Consider the following 23,285-nt stretch of genomic DNA (forward strand, 5'->3'; position numbering starts at 1 on the left):
CAAAGGACCCTTCCAGTCTAATTTTTTCTATAATTTTGTAACACCTGTTTACAAAATTGTTTAGAACTCTTACATTTTAGCTACTTTTTTTGGTTGCTTTTTTCTTTTTATTGGACCTGCTGTGTTATTATTTGTTCCCATATGTTGAAGATAGAAACTTTCAATTCTCTAACTTGTAGAACCTATAGCAAAAGACATTTGGTCAATTAAGAATAATTGCCCTTCAGTATTCTTCCTGTGCATCCTGCCCAAGGTCAATTTGCAGAGATTTTTCTCGTGCAGAAAACTCACTGCCTGCTTCACTTTCGTGTGAAGCACTTTCTACTTGAGAAAAAGTAAGATGATTCGGTGAAATAACTGAATAAAACATTGCTTTGATAATTAGGAGTGTAAATATGGGTTTGATCAGATAACTCGTGGAGTCTACGTGCAGTATTGAAACTTCCATAGTAGACAAAACTCCAGGTTGGCACAGTAACAAAAGATTCAGACTCTTTGTGTCAAATCCTGTTATGACAGTTGATTAAATACTAAATTTGGAAGGATAGGTTGCATAAAGTACCTGTTTTTCATTGAGTTCACAATCTTGCAGGCACATCTTTTTCTGCAAAATACTGTGTTCCAGTACATGTGTCGGTAAGCTAGTGAGGAGGAAGGTGAGGTGGAGACGGAGGAGTGCAAAAGAAGTCACAGCTTAATCCCTTTTTTTTTGTGTGTGTGATTACCTTTGCCACTTCTTCAATCACTTGAGTTTCTGAGCATATGGATTTTCAGAAGTGAGTTGGAGTGATTGAGGTGAACCCAGATCTTTTTTAATGATGTCTTGTCTTACAAACTTTAACAACGCAGGGCTAAGAAAGCTAACAATTGTTTCCATTAATGCTTGACCTGGCAATGTGTATGTTCTGCCTTTTCAGAGGGAAGGCCAGCGTTACTAACAAAACAGTGCTGACATCACTTTTATACTAGTGATGCTTTTGGCAGTTGAAGAACAAGTCTTTGCCATGTTGGCTTCTGCTCTGTTAAAACAAACAAACAAAAAAAAACAAGGAAGGGAAAAAACAAAAAACAATTCCTTCAAGTGTTTGTGTGTTCATAAAAAGGAAAAACATTGAGTTGCTTATTCACCTGCACTGAAAATGGTTGCACGGTGGAGTACGCTCTCTTTAAACTTCACATTTTTCATAAAGAAACGTTTTAAAAACCCAAACAAACATGAAGTCTGATTTTTAAGAGTATATTCTAGCAGCCAGAGGTCTTGGAAATTAAGACTCTAAAATCTTTGTGTTCTAATATGCCACCTCACTTGTATGCCCTGGGTACACACACTTGTGTGTGTTGTCTTAAGCTAGGTTTCTTAAGCAAGAGATTGTTTCTATTGGTATTCCTGGGAATAGTGGCAGGATTTGAGTGCACAGCATCTCACTGATTTAGTATTTGCTCAAAGGTAACCGCCAGCAAGCAAAGATGGACTGGGTTGGAGGTGAGAGTGCCAATGACCCTTTGGCAGCTTCAGCTAAAACAACTGTTTGGGTTGGTTTTATTTCCTGTCATATGCTGCGAGGCTGGCCCAGAGGATCAGAGTCTTTTCTCAATAAAGCTGCAATGCTTGTGGGCATGTGTATGTTGAGGACTGGTTAGTGACCTTCTACCAAAAGGAAGGAGTAAATTTGCGGGAGTCTTCAGGAAGACTAGAGGGAATCTAGTAATCCAGTTAATATAATTAATATGAGGATTACTTTAGTTTGAGAAGTTACATTAGTTTTATAGTGAGGAAAAGAGATTTTTTTAAATATACTGTCAATACAGTCTTTTGAAATGAATAAGAGATAATTCTCTTATACATTATGCCTCTGTGATGAAATTATGAGTTTTTTTCTTTCTCATCAAGTGTGGTTTTTCTGGTGAGACACCAGTATCTTGCTACCTTTGGCTTTTTTGCTGATGAGAGAGGGGAGAGAGCGCATTGCTTTAGCTTGACTTGTTGGCAAGCGTAGTGTACTGCAGCCTGTCCACTGTGTTCTGCAGGTTACCTCTCCCAAGAAAAATATGGTGTGCTCACAGTCTGATTCAGATCAGTGTCTCTTTCTGCTTCTGTTCACAAGCAGGCTCCAGCAATCAAAGCTGGGCTGGCTTCCTGTATGTGGAGGACCAGGGAGATTTGTCTGGGCTTCCCTGCACATATAGAGCCTTAAATATTTACTCAGAAGGAAAAACCAACACAGGTTTTGGCCCGAAGCTCATTTTAGACCTAAAAGTAGTGAATGACTCTGAGGGATGCCCTGGGGAAAAGTCTGATGGCAGGGTTGAGAGGCACCCTGTTTTTTGGGGCAGTCAGTGAGAGGAGATGCTGGTGGGAACGTGTCCCAGGGCAAAGGTTCCCTTTCCCACGTTTTGGTAGGACTCTGTCCCTGTGAGCTTCCCCGTGCCACATTCTTCATGCAATGACTCTGGAGTAAAAGAAAACTACTAGGTGGGGATATATAAAGTGGTTGGAGGTGTGCGGCCCAGGCCCATGGGGATGCATAGCAGCTGGGGACAGGTGTGTCTGGCAAGTCCTGGTTTCCCATATTTGGGCTGTGCTCCACCGTCATCCAAGAACCCACTTTTCAGGGTTTTTTTTTCTGCTTCAGGTCAGTCGGCTTTTATCTGCTTCGATGCTCTTATTTATGCACCCAGCCTCTGTGTACAAACGAGATACTTTTGTGTCTGTGCTTGTAGCCATTATCTGTGCGAATGCAGGCTAAATCACCCTGTCGCGCGCCTCCGTTTTCAGGGAGATAAAACCGTTTTCTGTAGGAAGGAAGGAGAGGGACCGCGTCCCACTGCACCCCGCGTTACTCGCGCTCCTCCCGAAGTGTCGGTGTATTTCCCAGCGGCGGGCTGTGCGCTGTCTCTCGGGGAGGTTTCCTCCGCGGGGCCCTGCAGCGGCCGGGCCCGCAGCGCTCCCTGGCGGCCGCACCGGGGCAGTGCCGCCTTCCCGCGGCTGGGCGGGCTGTCCCGGCGGCTCGGCGCCTTCGGGAGGGATCTTCCCCCGCTCTCCCCAAACTCGTACCCGTGGGGCGAGTGGGCGGCGGCGAGCATCGCCGCAGGGCACGGCGCAGCGAGGCGGCGGGAGCCGCGGGTGTCGGCGGCGTCCCCTCGGAGGGGCCGAGCGGCGGCCGGAGGGGCCGGCAGGTGGCGCGGCGAAGCCACCGCCGCCTGTCCCTCCGTCCCTGCCCGGCGCAGGGAGCGGCCGCGGTGTCCTGAAATAACCGGGTCCGGTGGCGCGAGGACCTCCGGGGATCAGCCTCTGCCGCTCTGGATTTTGCCGAGTTAATGTAAACTGCGTTAAATAACTCGTGTCTGCAAGTCGGAAACGCAGCTGAATCCACATCTGACCAAGCTAACAGTAGTTAAGGTTAGTGGGGAGTGGGTTAGGGGAAGGGACAGTGATGCCCCACAGGGATGCAGATTCTGATGGCATACGACAGGCATGAAATGGTACTCAGTAAGTTAGCTGAGCTTTCCGGTGACCTCATATATGGATTTCCTGGGAGGATGGGGTTGATGGAAGTAACTAATTGCATTGAAGTTGCCTTTGCATTATGTATCATAGTGACTATTTCACCTTCTTATAGGTTGATTCTGCAGAGTCCTGGTCTGATGTTTCTTATTTAAATTTCACCTCTATTCAACTTTCAACTTAAAAGTTGTTTCGAGCTAGATTTTTAGGGAGAGGCTGTCACCAGAGGCTGACCTCTGCAAGGGCTAGAGGAGCCCACAGACCACAAAAGGAGGGAAGCATCAAAAAGAAGAAAAGGCAGAAAAAGCTTCAAAGCTGCCAGGGCTGGGTGATATTCAACTGAGTCTGCAGTGTCAGCAGTGTGGTGTATTGGAATAGAGTTTGTTCAGGTATGGTACTCTCAAGGCATCCTTAATTATTGTTGTGGTTGAATAACTCCCAAATTGTATGAAGCTTGGAAGAAGAATAGTGAATGGTCTATACTTGTATTTACGCTTTATTTTTCTTGTTTGAGTCCTCAGCTAATAAACAAGGGACGCTTTTCTGTCTTAGTGTGACTGTAACAGATAATTCCACATATAAGGAGCCCTCCAGGGGCAGGGTTGGTGGCTATCATGTTAAACCTTCTGCAGTGAGACTGGGGACTTTCTGGTTATGCAAGCATTGTGTACTTTTAATTCCTGTTTTTGTGCACAGTGTGCTGTATGCAAAGTTTAAAAATCTGTGTGACTTCTCTGGTTTTCCTCAAGCATTTTATACGTGGTCAAAGGATGGCTTCTTGTTGTTGCTTTTGGGAATTTTGTTTGGTTTGGCTTTTTGTATTTTGCATTTTTTAAAGCTGCATTGCTATTTTAGGTGCCTGTTTGTAGTGCTGATGTCAGTGGGAGCTTCCTCTTGCTCAAAGTTGGTGCAAAAGTAAAATAAAACCAGAAAAAATTGTTTCATGCATTTAGCGGAATGTTTATTGCAAAAGTGGATAACTTGTGGTTTATAGTTGTTGTATGGAAATTAGTGTTTTATAGGTGGGTGAACTATTATATAATAGGGGCCTTGAAGGAAAAAGCAGCCACCTAACTGTTGAAGGGATTCTCAAATCAGCATGAGTACTTGTTTTAAAACCCAAAATGTCGAATACCTTTTAATTCTGATAGAAACTTCCTTTTATGCATGAGTGGCAATTTGAGACTGAAAGTTATCTAGTTTTCTCTTAATTCATGTTGGTGAGAAAATAATTGTGACAAATGCTAAAACAGTTAAGATGATAATGTTTCAGTTTCTTTTGGTACTTTTTGCTGTGCAATTGAACAGAGGTTCAGATCCTTAAAAATCATAATGCAAGTATTCTTCTTTAGAGAAATGGGAGCTGCTAGATATTGAGCACTCTTTTAGACTTGAAATAAATGTAAAAATATCTGAAACTATAGTGGTCTTAAGGTTAGTCTGTGCAGTTTAGGATAATATGTAATGATTTTTCCTCTTTTTTTTTTTCTTTACCTTGTTATTTCTGGCTTTCCTAAAAGTGTCATATTGATCTTTTTGTGTGTGCTGTGGATCTCAGCTTTCCTTACAGTGTGGTGTGCTAGAAGACTCTTTTTCTGCATTCTCTACAGAGACAGCTGTAGCTCAGATGAATTATGCATGCTTGATATCCATTGCCTTCACCCGCTACCCATCTCTATCCATCATCTTATGCTTCCCCCACGCTTGGAATGTCATTGCCAACTGTGTCTTCTGGGAACAGGGGAAAGGGGAACACCTGGAAGGTTTACTATGTGCCAGTTTACCAAACCAAAGGGAAAAGTACCAGAAAGAGCAGAGAAAAGAATATAGGAGAGGTGGAAAAGGAGAAATGGATGGGCTCAGAAGCCAGAACGAAGCACAGGAACAGAAAAGGTGCTACTACACTTCCCTGTAAGGGTCTTAGTTTGAGTAACCTTATGAAGTCAGAATACCAGTAGGTGCTCTGCCTAATGGACTTTAGCTGCTAGACTTCTCTTAGTCCACTGAATTGATTTTGGTTTTCTGTGTGTGTGTGCTTCGTTCTATGAGCTTCCTTTTTAGAGTTTGAATTATGCTGGCCGCTGAAAAATCTACTTTATACGACGGAAGGATATTTATAAAGGCCAGCCTTAGTTCAGTATGCTCCTTCTTCTGGGCTGCTTCTCTGATTAGTAGATGAAAGGCAGAGACCCCTGGATGCACTGTCCTCTAGACATCTAACCTTACCTATGCTAAAGTGAACTTTGAGAAATACTGCTTGATATTCAATATGTGAATTATTTTCAATAAACTTGCAAGCAGACTTCGTTTTAACTGTGCACTTATCTTGAAGGGTGCCTGTGAATAGACCAGACACAGTTCCATCTGACAAATCCATGACTCTAGTAATACTTTTTGAATAAAATAATTGGATAATGCTGTTATGTGTGTCTATACCTCTTTGCTCCTTGGCACAAGTGATTCAGTCACTTCTTGAGTAACCCTGAAGTAACAGGTTTAATGTTAATTGTACTTGCTGTTATGTATCTCTTAATATGTATGATAACTTTGATTATAATTTTGCTTTTTTCCCCCTCTTTTCTGCTGTCCTTTCTGCCTGCCTGCTTATCTTCTTTGGAATATTGTTCTTCATCTTCTGTTCTGATAAACTTCTGACACAGGTAAATATCAGTTTATTTGTATCTGTGTTTACCGAGCATGCCCTCTACTTGGCAGTGTGCAATGAATCTTGAGTCAGACATGCCACATAGCATGGGAAAGGGAAATCCTACTGCCATGATGCATTTCTTTAGAAAAGTTAATTATCCAGGGATATTTATTTCCTTATCTGCTTTTCTTATTCTTCCCTTTCCTTTAACAACAATAAAATATCCCAACAGAAAATAACAACCAAATTTCATATTTGCTTTTTGGTGGTAGCATGTCCTGCCTGGTGTTTCTTGGAAGACTTTATGATGATAGTGGAATTGGCACGTGTGTGTAAGGAACAGCAAAGCAGCCTAGAATGAAAAATGTTTATACACTCTCCCTCTTCCCACTTTGCCAGTCACTCTTTTCTGCCTTCACTTTTATATTGTTTACATGGTGTAGCAGGTGGTAATACTTGGTTTTCCATCAGATGCAGTGTGAAGGAGAAGGCAAGAATATGTGGGCAGGATGAAGTAGAGAACCTTTCATGGCAGTTAGTTGGAGCCCCTTGTAAAATACAGTAGTGGAGTATGTGTAATGGAGTGAGGGGAAAAGAATGTTATTCAACTTGTTAATTGTGTTTATGCCTTTTATTAAAACATGGAAAGTGCAGCCTCTGTCAATGGAAAGCCTGTTGCTGTGAAAGCCTGAGCTTTCACTGAGATTATAAGTAATCTAAAGATTACTTATATCTTCAGACTTAAATCAGTATGTATATACCAGTAAAAATCACTGCAAATGTTTAATGGGATATTGAACTGTTGACTGAAGGGGAAAGTAATAAACTTTGATTTTTATTTTTTTTTAATTTTTTTTCCCAAGTTCCTTGGAAATAAGAACTCTTGGTTCTTTTAACTTGATAAACTGATATTCAGAAGCCAGAAATAAAGAGAGTTTTTGGAATACATTTAGAACTCATCATCCTTACCACTTCTGTATGAAGTGTTATCCATTACTCATCATCATCGTGACCAGTCTTCGTGAACGAAGATTTGGGAAAGGTCTCTGCCCACATTTGTTACAAGCGCGCTGGTGATACAGGGCTTTGCAAATGCGAGTAAGGCCTTCGAGCCTGCACAATGGATTTTTTAGGTGAGACACAGTGTGCACTGAACTGAACCCACCCTTTAATCGTAAGGTTCATCTCCCAGGGCCGAGCGAGCTTGGATGGTGGCAGTGAGGTCCTCAGGACATAGGTTTGTTTAGAGTGACCTTCTCTTAGATGGATGGCCTTACAGGGCTGATGAGCTCCATCTGCCCGGGTTTAGAGTTATCCTTCTCTTCTGTGTGTTCTGGGGCTCCCCTCTCAACTCCCACAATGGCACTGTCTGCACAGGTGAAGCTCCCATTCTCTTGCTCCTTTCCTCACCCGGAGCCGGGCCGAGCCCAGGCCGCCGCGAAGCACACGTTCCAGGGTCGGCCCAGGTATCCATTACTAACTATAGCTGAAATGCACATAGGTCAGTAAACTGGCTTTGTGTCTGTCCATCTGTCCTCCCCGTTCAAAATGCCTGTCCTTCGAAGAGAAGCAAAAATAGCAGTGTGTTGTTTGCAGTTCACATGGGAGTGCTGCACTCTTAAAAAGTCCTCAGGCTTGTGGTGACCAAATCACTTGTGATTGTGGAAAGATGGGTATAGGCTGGGTTTTTGCTTTGGATGGCATTTAACCGACTACACTGAAGGGCAGTGGCCCTGCTGGTTAAACCAAGGGCTGCTGCTTCTGTAGTGCTCCTGGCAGGAGAACTGTCGGTGGCAACGCTTTTCTGCATGACTGCAAGAGACAGGACAGCACAGTTCAGGGCTTTATGCATCATTTTGGAATTAGTTACCCTACCATTTTCACCTTAACCCTTTCCAGAGGGGTAAGGTGAACCACATAAAGATCTTGTCTAATGTAACTGATTTATTTGTGGTACTTTATGTTAAAGCATTTCTTTAGCACACTGTATTTGGAGCATGAACGAAGGAGAGAGTCGTCATAGGCTGGATGGTTTTGCTCACGTACACAGAGAAGGGAGATTGAGTCTGAAACTCTTATTTTTTTTTTCCTTTTTTTCTTCTCTTCCAAAAGCTGTCATCATAGGACAGTAATGTCATAGCATTGGGTTATCAATGGAAGTGTCGGTCTGCCAAGGGAAACTGCAGGGCTTTGGCAGCTGCTTGCTGTAGATTTAGTTTTTTAATTCTTCCCTTCCTATATTTCTCTTTCTTTTCCAGAAAAGTATGGCATTTCCAGAAATACTCTTTCTGGTTTTTTGGTTGTTGTATTAAATGTACCAAAAAATAACATCTGCTGGTACCTTTCTTTTGGGTATTTTTAGCCCGTAATTCCTTTATCCTCTTCACTCCCTCATGCAGTTCCTGACCCTTCTCTTTTTGATGCTTTGTTCTCCTTGCTGTTTGGCTTGTTCTAACTACTTTTTCTCCCTGTTCCTTCCCTGCTTCTACTTGCCTTTTTATTTCTATTTTTTGCTTCTTACTCTTCTCTCTTTCGTTAGTCCACTGATATGCTTTTCTAGTTTCCAAATCTGTAGTTTGATGTTTTTCCTATGGTTCTGTTATTTAATGTTTAATTTCATTATAAATATGTTTCCCAGTCTCATTAATAATAGTATGTATAAAAATAATCTCTTTTCCACTGATATACACTCTTCCAAACCCTTATTTTGGTCTCTCAAATAACCTTCATACCTTTTTCACTCACCTGATTAGAGCAATTAAATTCAAGAAAATCACTGATAATTACTGGCTGTGGAACTGAAGTCCCAATTTTTGGCTTAAGAGGGACATTTTAGCACATCTGCAATGTTGTCACATTCTGTGCTCCTGACTGATAAGAGAAGAAATGAAAATACAATCAGAAGGTCTCTGAAGAAAATGCTGTGTCAGAGGCTGCTAATTTCAGAATTGCTGGCTGTTGTTACATAGCCAGATAAGAAAATTGAAGGTGGTGACTTTCAGTCTTTTCTGAAATAAACATTGGCAAACACAAATCAATTTAGAAGAATACCAAAATAGATACAGGATAAGAGTTAAATGTTCACAGTAAAAATAATGAAGTATAGGACTAGTGCTGTCTTCCAATGCCTGCTAAAGGAGCTAATGCCTAATGTTAGGATATTGTTGACACTCGAACTAATGTAGCCTAATCAGTCCTGGTGAGCCACTGATGGGACTCGTTACAGGAAAAGAATTGTACTGTATCAGTGTCTCAGTAGCAAGGTATTTAGTTTGCCACCTGTGGTGTTATTTAGTTGATGCTGTTTTCCTCTCAAACCTCTGTAAGCACTTAAGTAGGTTTCACAGCACCATGGAACTTATCTGTATGTGAACAGATAACACAGAACACTTATCAGACCCTGAAGTTTCACTTTCAGCAGCAAGTTACACCTTTCTTTCTTCAGGATGTTTGGCACTTGCCTTGTGCTGCTCCTGAGAGGTCCTAGTGTGGTCCAGGAGCCGAATGCTTGGGCCTGGTGGAGTGGCCTTCTCTTTTGAAGCAATGTATTCCTGGAGGGCTTTATTCTGGTTTACACATCAGAGAATCACTTTTTTAGCTAGATCTTGCCCTGCAGGGTGTCTGGCCTTATTGAAGAAGAGAAGCAGGATGACAAAGCGTTGCTCCTCCTTCCATGGGAAAATATTTGATATGGTAGAGAAAAACCCAGTGTCTCTGGTGTCTGCAGTTTGCTTTAGAGCATTGAAGGTCATGTTATAACTGCTGTGCTTGCAAAACCAGAAGGGGTAGGTTACTCCTTTATGAATTCATGCTTGTGTAGTGGCTCAGAGGTGATGTTCTACTTGCCTCCTTTTTGAAAGAGGCTGACTTGTTAAAAATAAGACAGTAGCCTTATGGCTCCCAAAGCTTTTTGGGAGTGAGCTGCTGCTTGAGTACAGGCTGCTCTCTGGAATCTGAAAGAAAGGAAAATCTGGGGGAAGAGAGCTACAGAGTTAAAAATTCTTCCTGTCTTGATAATGATTAGAACTACATTGTTCTAAATCTTTCATTTACTCCTTTAATATGGATGTCACCAAATGCCCAAGGAATGTCTGCTCTAATTTAGTCTCATAAAGTTCCAGTATTACTGAGGAAGAATATCCAAGAATAGCTGTAACTGGTTTCTATTAGCTCACACCTACTGATGGATCTCAGTTTGGAGGTTTGGGCAGGCCAGAGATTTATTCTGCAATTGTCCTGTGAAGGTTTTGGATGACCCTTCTCAATAGGAAGCTTTGAGTCTCAGTTCCTGCTGCATTTGTCTGTTGAAATTAAGTTACCCTTAACTGGGGGGCTCCATTTCATGGATCATGTGACAGGCAACTTCATAGTATTCTCAAGTTTTCTCTTGTATGCTTAAGTTAAAAAACACCAACACCACCAAAGACATGTTTCAGGAGGCAGGGTTCCTTCCCCTCCAGTCTGCCTGAATGCCTGCAAATCCTTCATTATTAGTTTTGTATTCTACTGATGTAACATGCACGGTAGATTGACAATCCCTTGCAGCAAAAAATGCTGAGCTGCTGTTACTGTGCTGTGCTAGTTCATGTTCATCAGGCTCCTCTTAATCAGAGATTCTGCTGGTTTGGGTTTCATAGGTGCTACAGTGAAGGAAAGGAGTACTTGTTTTAGACTAGGATAACATAGCATAGCCATGGTAAAGAGATGCCTTATGTGTAGAAGTGGAGGAGATACTAGGTTTGTCTCCTGTAGGCTTAATTTGATTTTAGTCATTGCCACAGTACAAAAAGCAGTAACCAGGAACTATTCTAATTGGCAATATGTATTCAGTACCAATGCCCTTAATTACTTCTTCCTCCTCCTCAATATATTTTACTCAATTTTTTTAACATGTTTTGTTGTCCCAGTACTAACATATTTCCACAGCTTGAATATGCTTTGACATTGTCTGTTCTTCTGTATGATTAAATGATAGAAGTTCAGTGACTTACAGTTAATGGAATGTAAAGAACTCACTTGCAGATGGCTTACTGTGGTTCGTGGAGAAGACTGACTCCTGTAGCTGCTCCTTCATGCTCGTGCTGGTTTCCAGGTGTTCCTATTGTGTGTTCCTAAATCAGGACTGCTTTTGAGATTCAAATTCATATCTCCTTAGAAGCCAGGGTGGTTGATGCTTTATATGTGATAATTGGAAAACTGTCTCTTCCCTGGGTAATTAACTCAGAATTTAACAACCAGAGTTTTAAAAAGTCCTCACAACTATGTGACCGGAGTCATTTCTTTAAAGAAAAACAAATGGACCAGTTCTTGGAAGAAAATTATCTTAGGTCATTAAACACTAAGTTATTCCTTTTTGTGCAGGAACTCCTCAAGCTGCTGGTTGCTGACATGTAGGAGGATACCGTAGGAAGGTTGCATTTATCTGCCTGCCTTGCTGGGTTCTCACCTAAACATCTGCCTCTGGCCATGCCTGGTGGTGGCTCCCAGGCTAAATGGGTGTTTCAGGTCCAGTAAGGCCTTCCCTGTATGTGTTTCTTCATCTTTCACACAGGGAGGATTTGCTGTTTGGCAGCCTATATAGGGGTGCCAAGATGAAAATAAAAATTGAGTGTAAATTAACAGACTAAATATGTGCAATTGTAATGCTTATCACTGTGTAACTGAAAGCCATACCTTTTATATCACCTGGCGATGACTCAGATGTTCAATTAGGATGTTAGTAACTAAACTTTTTTAAAATTGTTTAATGACAGGCTAAAAACTATCTTCTCTAACTGCATTTCATTACATCTGTTCAAAATATGATGATAACAAAAGTACAGCAGTGATTTTTGCTGCTAGCATTTGGAAATACTTCCCAGTTTCTTGTCCACCTTCTTGTCTTTCACTTCACTACTTCGGTTTTCATTGTAGTGCAGATGTCTTTCTACAGCTTTTTGTGCTTTTTAACTTTTTTTGGTGTCAAAACTATTTTCTTTGACAAGCCAGCATGCATTGCTTCATTGAGTGGTTCTAATAGATATTTTCTGAAGTCAGATTTATTTTTTGCATGCTGTCATTGACTAGCAACCTTGCAAAACCCTGTGCCAAAGCACTGCATAAAGATTGATTTAAGATAGGAGAGTGGAGGGTAACAAATCGTTAAAAAACCCCTGTAGGTTAGGATGCAAATGGTATATGGGACATCGCTGGTAACAGTAAGTGCTGTAACTTGATATAAAGGTTTATTTGTTATATTTGTAAAATAGTAGTCTTGGACCCTGTACTGTAATCATGAAACAAACTTTGGAAATCTTAAGTCCTGGTGACTTACGTGAATTTTGGATAACTATTTTAGGAATTCTTTAACCCTTAAATATCTTAAGGATTGCATGCTTGGAATTTTAAAGTTTCCAGAAGAGTTGAATGTCTGGTATGTTTTCTGCTTTATCAGGCACTTGTATGCACATCAGAATTTTAAATTCTTAGTGTGTTGCATCACATCAAAATTGACATTGTTACCATAGGGTATTTTATGTCTGTAGTCTAAAGGTTGACTTGCTACTTTTTCTTATGGTGAAGTCTGCATTATTCAAACTGTCTCTGAAGTCCTCTGTAGAATGTGGAAAATGAACCTACTAAATGTTTACCTATGAAGGTATGGCAGCTCACTCACCAATGTGTGACATGCTGAGGAATTCAGGCTGAAGTGCTACACTTTATTCAGTGTTTACTGATGTAAACAGTACTGTTTACTGATGTAAACAGTAAATTCTGCTGGGTGAATGCCAGATTCATTAACTTACAGTTTAGATCTTAACTTGGGCTGCTGCATTTTTTAAATTTTTTATTTTTTTTTTTTTTTTTAAATCAAAACCGTCAAGGAGTACCACAAATTAAGAATCTTGAAATATGCTCCTCCTTCCCCTGTGGGCATAAGAGCTATGGGTGGGAGAGAACCTAGGTACCCTGATGCTATCATGCATGAAATCTTGTTTTTTGTTTCATTAAATGTTAAAATTTACCCATATCTGACATTCTGATGTACCTGGAGTGATAATTCATCTGTGTGCAATCTGTCACTTTATATAAGAGCCAGGGTGGTTCAGTACAAAGGAAGGCATAGCTTGATGCTGAATTCTTGAATGTGGCAGGAGAAGAATGAAGATCCTTGTACTTCAGGCATTTTTCAGTTGCAGCTAGAGGCTGTTTTTCAAAGCAGTAAAAATGTTCAATCGCTTAGTTAATCCAGTAGGCTTACAATATCTTTGTGGGTTTTATTGCCTGTAAGTTGTTGACTTACAGATAACTGAGTAATCCTTTTAATTACTTGAATGCACTGTAACGAGCTTTGTCAAATTTATGGGAAATGCTTATGAGAAAAATCATGTAGTTATCGGAATAGCTGCCTCTGAAGCAGTCATGTTTAAAGATTAATTTGTTTTCAGTCTGGTAACTGACTGAAAATCAGTTTGCTGATTTTCAAATCATTTGCTGGTTTTTGTTAAGGTTGTGAGTGGAACTGATAAGACTCCTCTGGGGTACAAACCTCCCCAAGTAAAAAAGTGATGAATTTCAATGAGGTGCTTTTAGATCAATGGTATAGAAACTATTTTACTTGACATAGCTAGAGAAGTAGCATCAAATCAAGCCTGTGAGTGTTGCCTTACTGTAATGTTGTCACCCGAATTGGGGCTGATGCATGAGGAAAAGTGATTAGTGTTACCAGAGATGAAGCATTTTCTTTGTGAGCCTAGCAGTGAACTTGCTCCTTTACTGAATATATTCAGCTGCTTCATTCTGCAGTTCTGCATCATATGTGCACGGCTGTGTGTATATATATATGTGCATGTGTGTACGTATATATATATATATATTTACTTTTCACTTTCAAACTGATTCTGACATGGCTTCTTTTAATAAGCAGAGCAAGACACAAGGATTTTAGCATAAACTCATGAGATGCAAATAGAACTGTTTATGTGTGTGTGGATGTGAGCCGATAGTACAGTTATTAATCTTTCCTAAGTTTTATTCAGTGCTTAGATTTGTACCTCTTAAGAAATTGCTTTCCCCCCAGAGTAATCTAACACTTAATGATCTTTCTGACTATACAAGAAATCTGGATTTGAATCAGAGCAGCATTGGAGCTGAGGGATGTATTAGTCAGATGTGCATAACTTACTGGACCTTGTTTTTAACTCTCATGACACAGCTGCTAGCATGATGGAGCTCCTGTTCAAAGGACATCTTGGAATAGGAAAGGAGAAAGTAAAGACTGTGTACAGGAAAGGTTAACATCACTGCTTTCATCCCTTTCCCACTCCAACATACTTCAAAGTGTACTCATTGTTTCAGGCGTCCTGGAAAACACCTGTGACCAGTGCACGTACTGTATGTGCAGTAGCTACGGAGAAGGATTGTCCTTTTAGCTGGTGTCAACTGTGCAGCTTTACAGAGGGGGATACAGACAATAGAGAGGGCTAGAAGCATGTTAAAGAGGGTTAGGAGAATGGCAGCTTAAAATCTGAAGCCAATCAGCTCTGTTGCCGCAGTTCTGTGGGATACAGACTTAGCTGAACATGACTGCTACAGGTCAGCTGTGTACTTTATAGAATGTCCAAGGGAAGCTGTAGCATATGTGATATGTAAGACAGTGTAACCAGTAGGATTCTTAAGGAATTATTATTGTACTGAGTCTCTGACTCTAGAAGGATGTGTAAGGATGGCACTGAAATGAAAATTTCTGTCTTGGTTCGGCTTTCTGTAATTGGTTTTGAGCATTCTTCTAGTCAGCTTGATGCTTCAGCTCTTTAAAATAAGCAAGACCCCTGGCTATAAGTAGTATGTCATTTTGAATATTGAAGTTATTCAATAGTACTGGGCTCAGTTGGTTAGAGCATGGTGCTAATCACACCAGGGGCTTGGCTTTGATCCCCTTATGGGCCATTCACTTAAGAGTCCGACTTGACAATCCTTCTGGGTCCCTTGCAACCTCAGAATATTCTGTGACAGTCTTTATAGTTGTTGATTGCTACTATTGTTGATCCTTTTGTTCCTTACTTATTTTTCCTTGAAGCCTGATCTACCTCTCTCTTTTAGATGTGGTTATACCACGTAAGTCTCCAAGTTTTCAAGATTTGCCCTGCTTTCAGAGTAAGCATCCCTCTTTTAGGGCCATTATATCTGTCTGCCTCTTCTCCAAAGACCAAGATCCAGGAATGCAACTGCTCCACCGAGTGGCCCCACCTCTGTGGCTTTTCAGTGGGAGCTAGAGGAGAATGCTAAAACGAGCCCTGCTTGTTATCCGTTCCCATGCTGTGCTGAGAGGTGCACTTGATGAAATGAGAGAAACATTTATGGCAAAATGTAACTTGTCTGCTTCAATCTCCTTGCTGTGCCTTAAAAGGAACATTGTGAGCGTACAAGGCTCTGGGAAGACAGTTTAGAAATATTCTGCCCTGCTTCACAGTTAGTACATCTGATGCCCTGTTCAAATTATCTGAATTACCTCTAGGCTTTGGGAATGGGGAACTAATCTCACTACATCCCTCATTCCCAAGGGAAAAAAAAAATGCATTTTTTTCTTTTGTTCGTTTCCTCACTGCTGCCTAAACAAAATATTCCCTGTTTGTGATGGTAGACTTGTTGGTTCTAATAAGTAGAGTTGATTTTACCCCTCCCTTCTTCCCCCAAGCCAGACTCCTTTCTTTTTTTATTGTGTAATACCTGCTTCCCTTGCCATCAGTTACCACTTCACTGCCTTGGCAAGGTGGAACAGAAATGCTGATAAGTAGTATATGGCCATGCTGTGAGCCAGCTGACAGAGGGCAGGTTTAGGTTAGATATTACAAAGAAATTCTTTGCTGTGAGAATGGTGAGACACTGGCACAGGAGGTCCAGAGAAGCTGTAGATTCCTGGAAGTGTTTAGAACCAGACTGGGAGGGGCCCTGAGCAACTTGCACTAGTGTAAGGTGTCCCCTGCCCATGGTGGGGGGTTTGGACTAGATGATCTTTAAGGTCCCTTCCAACCCAAAATATTCTATGATTATATGAACTTGTTTGACCCTTCCATTTGGTTTCTTTCCAGTATGGTCTTAGAAGGCAAATCTGCTTGAGGAGACACATCTGGCATGACTTTAGCAGTCAGCAGTAAGTCCAAGTAACATTTGCTAGGTTTGATTTCTGGTTTTGCCTTTGCATTTTTGTGGTTGCGGTCTGATGAAAAGAGTGTAACATCAGTGCCCATGCACTTTTGTGTGGCAGGGGTTCCTGCACACGTGCTGGCTACTTCCGTGGTGAAGGGTTATCTCCTGGTCTCCAGCTTGCCTGTAGAGTAGGAAAGTGAATCTTGTTTGATTCTCTACAATGTACTGTGGGCAGTCAATTTTTCTTCACACTGAAAAGCATTTAACATGGTAGAGGAAGGAATATCTTTGGGTTGAAGCAATGTTATAATGGTACCTACGCATATAGGGTGATAGTTGCATGGTATGGAGTTACTATAGTGCACCAAAACCTCCTTATGGTGATCTGTTTCTGTGAGGAAGAAAATGCAATAGTTGATAGATTTTTGGCTTGATACATGATGAGTTGCTATCTTTTTCTGGTCTGCAGAAGACTAACTAGATGCCTGTCTCAAACTGTCATCATGGGTTCTTTTTAAAATAGCAGTCAAGGATAGGATTTGCCTGTGTAAAATATTTTCTGGCAAACGGGGTACTGTCAATTTTGTGTCTAATTGGAACTGCCATTAAGCCCTAGAACTTTAATTTGAGAAGCAGTACTACTTAAGCTGCCTTTCTCTAAGCAGAATTAGCTACCTGTAGTGATTAAAATGTGCTTCAGAAAAAGCAGGAGCAGGCTGAATCAGCTTCAGAGTTGGTGAATTTGGCACTGCTGAAAGAAGATGCATTTGTTTGAGATTTGAAAACATAATCATGAAGATTTTAATCTCTTTTGATGCTTTATGTAACAGAACACCATGTGATCTCAGGATCTATGGTGTCGTCACTGTTCGCCCTTCTTGTTTTTCTTGATCATAACCAACCACTATTAAACTCGGCAAACTTTGAATTGAAGCAAGTGGATAATCTTTAACAGGCAAGGCTTTGCAATTCTTGAAAGTGCTGCAGAGTTCAGGACTTGTGGTTAATAGTGGAATGCTAATGCTGATCTTATGGTCACAAAGGACTGAGAGGTATTTCTTCCGACCCTCTGTCTGGGGGAAACTAATCAGCAGGTACTAAATAGATGCCTCGATGAAAGTGACATTTCTCCAGAAACAAGGTCCTGAACAAATAACCATGAAAGTGTTATTCTTGGAGCTGGAACAGCATCTGAAGAGGTATTTATATAAAGTTTTTAATATGTAGATGCTTGGTTTATTTGTTTTCCCTTTTTTTTTTTAATGGTTCCTTTAACTGTTTTGTTGTCCAAGTACTTAAAAATTCTTCTTCTAAATCAAGGTGCTTGGCACTTGTTAGACCTATTTCAAGCTAGGAATATCATACTGGTTGAGAGTACTGTCATGCAGAGTTGTTTACTTATTCAGTGAAAATCTACATGTCTTGAAATATTTACTGCAGAATTTAAAATAATCCATATTATAAAATGTTTGCCATTACACTACTTTTCTTTCCTATTTTCAAAAAAATGTTGTTCCAGTTATTCCAAATCTTAAATGATGTAATACTAAACCAAAAATGAGAATTTTAATAGGGTTTTTAACTTAGTTGATAATAAGTTTATATTAATTCAAATACTTTTTCGTACATAATATACACTATCTTCTGTACTGTGACATGATTAAAGAGAATTTTAGTTAATCAGTCTTGTTAAATGTTTGGAGAGGCACTGAAATACAGCTTAGTCTTCTGCAAGTTTCAGTTATTAACCTCCTTTGCCATATAAATAGTGAAATATGAAATGCATGTTTTGGATGTGGTTCCTTTTTAGTGTTTAAAGTAAATACCAAGTAACTTGGTGAATCAGAAGAATTATTTTACTGAGTTAAAAATACATGACAGTGGGGGGGGCAAATTGCCTTGACTCTTCATGTTGCAGAGTTGTTTTTCTGTGTATAGAAGGCAAATACCCATCTGTGGGAGAAAGCATGGAATTTCTGATCTCTAAACTTCTGATCTCTAAACTGGTGCTTTTGTTATGGCACACCCTTTAAATCCAACCCCCTTGATTCTGTATAAATTTTGACAAATATCAACTAGAACATATACTTAACTTGACATTTTTGTCATGTTATGTTTGTGGTATTGCCTGTGGAGAATAGCTTTTCTCTCTGAATGGTGCCTCTTCAAAGAGTATAAAATTATACATTGAAAACCTTTTTCTAAAAGCTCAATTTTAATTTTTTTCAGTAATCAGCAGTTTCTGAAAACATGCTTGAACTTTTAAATTGACATTGAAAATTATACTAAATGAATCTGAATGTGTAAGGAACCAGTCTAATGGAAATATTCTATAGTAGCAATTGATATATGATGGCAACAGGTATGTTATGAATGAGCAGCATGTGTATGTAGCAGTGACTGGTGTCATCATATATTACTGAACAAGAAAGGTAGTATTGAGAAGATTGTTTCCTACCGTGAACCAAGTTATTCCATAAAATGTGTAATGAAAAAAACGTGGTGGAGTAGATGTGTGATTTTCATTGACCTTTCTGCATTTTATTAAAAGGTTTTGCTCTAACTGACTCTTTTACTGATACACCTAGGAGTGTGTTGTGTCACCTCTAGTCATAAACCAAAGTCTGCATCTGTTAACATTATACAGAAAATGTTTACAATTTTTCCTGTAGTCTTATTCAGCAAGCTACTTTCTATTCTCATTTGCTTTTGTTTCCTCTAGTTTCTCTTGCAGAGATGCTGCTTTTCCCTTCATTGTTTTTCTGTGGGTTAGAGTTGGCTGGCTGTCACGTCACCATTGCAAATGAAGGTTTAACCTCTCTGGCTAATATTGAATATGGTTCTATGTTTTCTCCCAAAACTGACCCTGCTGAATGCATGGGTCAAATACAAAGAAGCATTTATCTTTTTCTGGTTACATGCAGAATTTGAGAGAGAGCATCCAGTTGTGTGTTGCTTTCTGGAGGAAAGAGGAACACTTGGAAAAGGGATCTCCAATGTCTATGTGCTATTGGAGAGCTGTCTAGCACTAGGCAGCTGGAAATGGGGATATCAAGGAAATAGTGGGGAAAACCCACTATATTTATGAACTAATTGTTCTTACTGTTTTTAAAAGACAGGCTTTAATTCATCATTAGGCAAATATTAAATAGTTTTACTCTAATGTGAAAAAATAAAAGTCTGACAACCCAACCCCTGAAACCTATTTAAAGGTAATTTTTCACTCAAGTCACATCTCGATCCTTCCAATGACTTAAAGGATCCTTTCAAGTACCTTGACTTCTTTTCAGTCTATAAGTAAATGTCCCCAACCCCAATCTCGGAATCGGCTCAGTGCTTCTTTTCTGCCCGCTTCAGCTTATCAAGAACTTGTTTTAAATGCTGAGTTCTTCAGAAATGGGGCTGAAAAACAGGTTTGGGCAAACTAATTCGAGGCAGGAGCCTATCTGAGTTGCAGCAGGGCTACCCTGTGACTCAAACATTCTCTTGTAAATATTTTTGTTTATAGTTGTCATGACTGCTTTTACTTGAGCTGCTGATTGATGTTGCTGTTCACCTGGCAAGGGCCTCTAGCAATTAGCAGTAGCTGGGAAGAGTCAGAGAGGAATTCCCCTGTTCTGTACCTGGATGGGAGGTTGCCTAGAGTGGGTTTTAGAAGAGATGACTTGTCCTCTGTGCTTGATGGGACACTGCAGCAGTCGTTCCCTGGCTGCATTGGCAGAGCTGGAAGAGGGGCTTTAAATCCTGTATCACAGCAAGGATTTTTCTCTCCTTCCCATCTCTTGACAGGGTGTCACAGCTCATGGTGTTGATGCTGTAGAAGAATGGCCACTGGGCTAACACCCTTTGTGAGAATGAGGAAACATACCTGGGAGCTGTTTTGGACTCCCATGCATTACTAAGTGGGTTACTCATCTCTGACTTCTGATACTGGAGTTGTTTGGGTTTTGTTTTTGTGGGGATTGGGTTTTGTTTTAAATTTTTTTAAGCCACAGAGGTTTAGGGTGTCATTGTAATGTTGGTGGTTTCTGGAAGATGAAGTAATTGTTTTTCAGAAGTGATACATACCTGGCATAATATATACGTGAGCTTTGGACCTTGTTTTGTACAAAAGACCCTTGGAACATCTAATGAAACATTTTAGGTGGATATCCACCAGAAAACAGGCATCAGCAGTTTTAGGGAGCAAACAAGACTGCTTCATAAACAGGGTGCCACTCATAAATTTAGTCATCTCTGCATAATGACAGTTATCCAGATACTGATTAGGTATGGAATAATATGCTGTAATCTTTCCTTTGCAATGTGTATTAAAAGATTAAGAGTATGTTTTCTGCTGTTTGCAGAATGTCTGCCTCAAGGGTGGCTAAATGTGCATGGTGTCTGCCCCACGTGGCCACCATGGATCCAACAGTCTCAAGTACTTGCTGCTTATAAGCTAGAAGATGCTGTCCTGTGGAAAATGAGCTTCTTTACTGCCTGAGGTTTCTTTAGAGGATCAGTAGGGTTACTGAGGAAGGCTGAATTGCACTTGAAGGAGAAACAGGCCGTCAGGATATTCAGGCTTTATGTAGATGACCTGGACCAATGCCAGCTATTCACAGTCTCTGGCCTAGAAGGTACTCCAGGGACATGTTCAAAATATGCTGAGCCAGCACATCTGCATTCTGTCCTTTTTTGTTTGCAGTGTGGCAGGGTTACAAGAATGAAGTGTTGTGCTAAAATAGGTAATACATCTCTAAAGCCAGGTCAAATTAAAATTTCGATCTGGTTGTCTTTATGTAATTTTTAAGTTTTTAAGCACACCTCATTTCACAGTCTTACATATTTTCCCAGGTATCTTGTGTTCTCTTTCAAATCAATATTGCTTTACAATTTGTTCCTTCAGCAAGGAGAGTGTAAATGGTATTTATATAGAGATACTGTATTGGGATTTCTGCGGTTGTGAGTCAGCAGGATTTGTGTCTCTTGATTTACTGAAGCTATGCCTGGATTAAGAAGCCTGTGAGTGCTTTCACACTCCAGACTCGAGCTTTACCTGTTTTTCAGTGCCGTACAGAGTTGAAGCATAGGCATTCATCTAATTCCTCTCATATCCTTGTTTTCACAGGAAACGGGGTGGGGGAAGGTACAGGTTAGGCAGGAAATCATCCAACAAATGCTTGATTTGGTGGCTGATAAAGGGGAGCAAGACTGGGATATGCTGCACTGTGGAATTAATCAGGCCACGTTCTTACGTGTTTCTGGAAATTCTCCCCCTGCTTCCTGATTGGTGATTGGTTGGAGGTACATGGGATTTGATTTCTATTAATTAAAATCTCCATTCAGGTATAAAAATACCTTTAAATACACTACAGTGAATTCAACCTGTTAAAGTGCAGTTCTGCTTCGGTGGAACAGCAGGTCTTGAATTTTCCTTATATTTTTTTTTTAGGTGGTCACCAAATGATAAACTGTGTGTTGAGGCATAACTAGAGTAGATTATTTTGACCACTCAGAGATTAGGAAATATGGTATTACAAATTTTTGTAATATGCATGCATTAGAGCCAGAGGAGTTAATCTGAAAGTCATTTGCTTAATTGTTCATTGATACTGCTGATACCTGTCAAGCTATGTGCCAGTGATTGCAGAGAGATTGAAATTGTGGGAATGTAAAACATCAGTTGGATAGAGGTCTGTTGTCTTAATGTATTTGCTAAAGAAGAAAAGTTGCACTGAACTCACAGCTTATCCTCTTCATTGTCCTACAAGTGTTAACGAATTGCAGTGTTGGGAGTTTATTATTATTTAACAGAATGGGCTTAAAAATCGTTCTGCACAGCAGGGTGGTAATGAGTGATCTGCCACCTCACAAGCTGAGAAGGGGTTGACCTCTGTCTGATCCCGTGGTACTCATTTCCCACAAGGAAGTCTTACTTTATGTTTCGTTTCCTTACTTTTCTCTTCATCATTGGCTGTTTTTACTTATTTCAGTAAAAGCTGGGATAGGGCACTTCGTTCCAAACTTCCTGAAGACCATAGGACAATGCAGGTTAATTGCAGAGGTTTTGGTTTTGTTCCTAGCAACTTTGAGTTGGCTTCTAGTATGATAGGTTTCTGCTGTGGGAAATACAGGCATAATTTTAAGTGTTGCACTGAAAACTGGCCATCAAAGGGCAAATGATATTCAGTGAGAAGTGTAAGCCAGCTGTTAATGCCATATAAGTACTTTTTTAATAAGCATGACTAAATTATTAGCCGATCCAAGTTTTCCAATATGGTTTCAAGGGGAACAATTAGAAAAAGGGGAGGAGGTGGGAAAAGAGGAAGGAATGGATTCAATAGTTAAAACAAAGAAGAAAGGCACACCGGGTGTAAGCTTTACAAGGGTCTGTGGATGGAGGAAATGGAGGGGCTTAAGGTCCTCCATCCCCCATTTCCACAGTTATCACCACTCAGTAAGACAGTATTTCCATTTTGTGGAAATGTCCCAGTGGGGCTCTGGGATCCACTGGGACAGCTGGGATCCCACTGGGAGCCCCAGGATCTCACTGGGATCCACTGGGAGCCCCAAGACCCCACTGGGAGCACTGGGATCCAGCTGGAACCCTCTGGAAGCTCTAGGATCATCCACAACCTCCAGGATACTTTGGAAGCTCCAGGATCCCCCTGGGAGCCTCCGGAAGCTCCAGGATCGCACCGGGACCCTCCAGAAAAGTCACTTTTCTGCAACCTTAAGGAAACAGAAGATATTAAGAATTTTAAAAATAATAGAAGGTGACCCTTTTCAGTTACAGGTTAATTTGACTAGTTTTTAATTTGATTACCAAATCTCGCTATCTGCTATCGAGGTAGTCTGGGGTGGGTGGATGTCAGTCATTGTCCTGAAGTTCCTCCTGGGCTATTTATCCTTTTGGTCAGAGATGCCTTTTAATACAGAGAATTTCATCTTTCCAAACGCTCATCATATCAACGTACCAAACTCCTTCCTATACTTGCCATGTTCTTTTCTTATGTTAGGCAT

At 40.5% G+C, this 23,285-nt stretch overlaps 1 protein-coding gene across 3 annotated transcripts in view; it reads left to right on the top strand.

The window, feature by feature from the left end:
• TSC22D1 (TSC22 domain family member 1) overlaps positions 1-23,285 on the top strand; it is a 92,936-nt gene that overhangs the window by 60,529 nt on the left and 9,122 nt on the right. Inside the window, exon 1 of one of the 3 annotated variants that reach the window (XM_027649358.1) lies at positions 16,963-17,479. The exons of the other annotated variants lie outside the window; for them this stretch is intronic. Within the exon in view, the coding sequence (XP_027505159.1) occupies positions 17,394-17,479 (86 nt within the window). The 5' untranslated portion in view covers positions 16,963-17,393. Of the gene's footprint in view, positions 1-16,962; positions 17,480-23,285 lie in introns of those variants that run through there. 3 annotated transcript variants of the gene reach the window in all.

The sequence above is a fragment of the Corapipo altera genome, unplaced genomic scaffold (assembly GCF_003945725.1).
Source record: "Corapipo altera isolate COAL_440 unplaced genomic scaffold, ASM394572v1 0, whole genome shotgun sequence".
NCBI lineage: Eukaryota > Metazoa > Chordata > Aves > Passeriformes > Pipridae > Corapipo > Corapipo altera.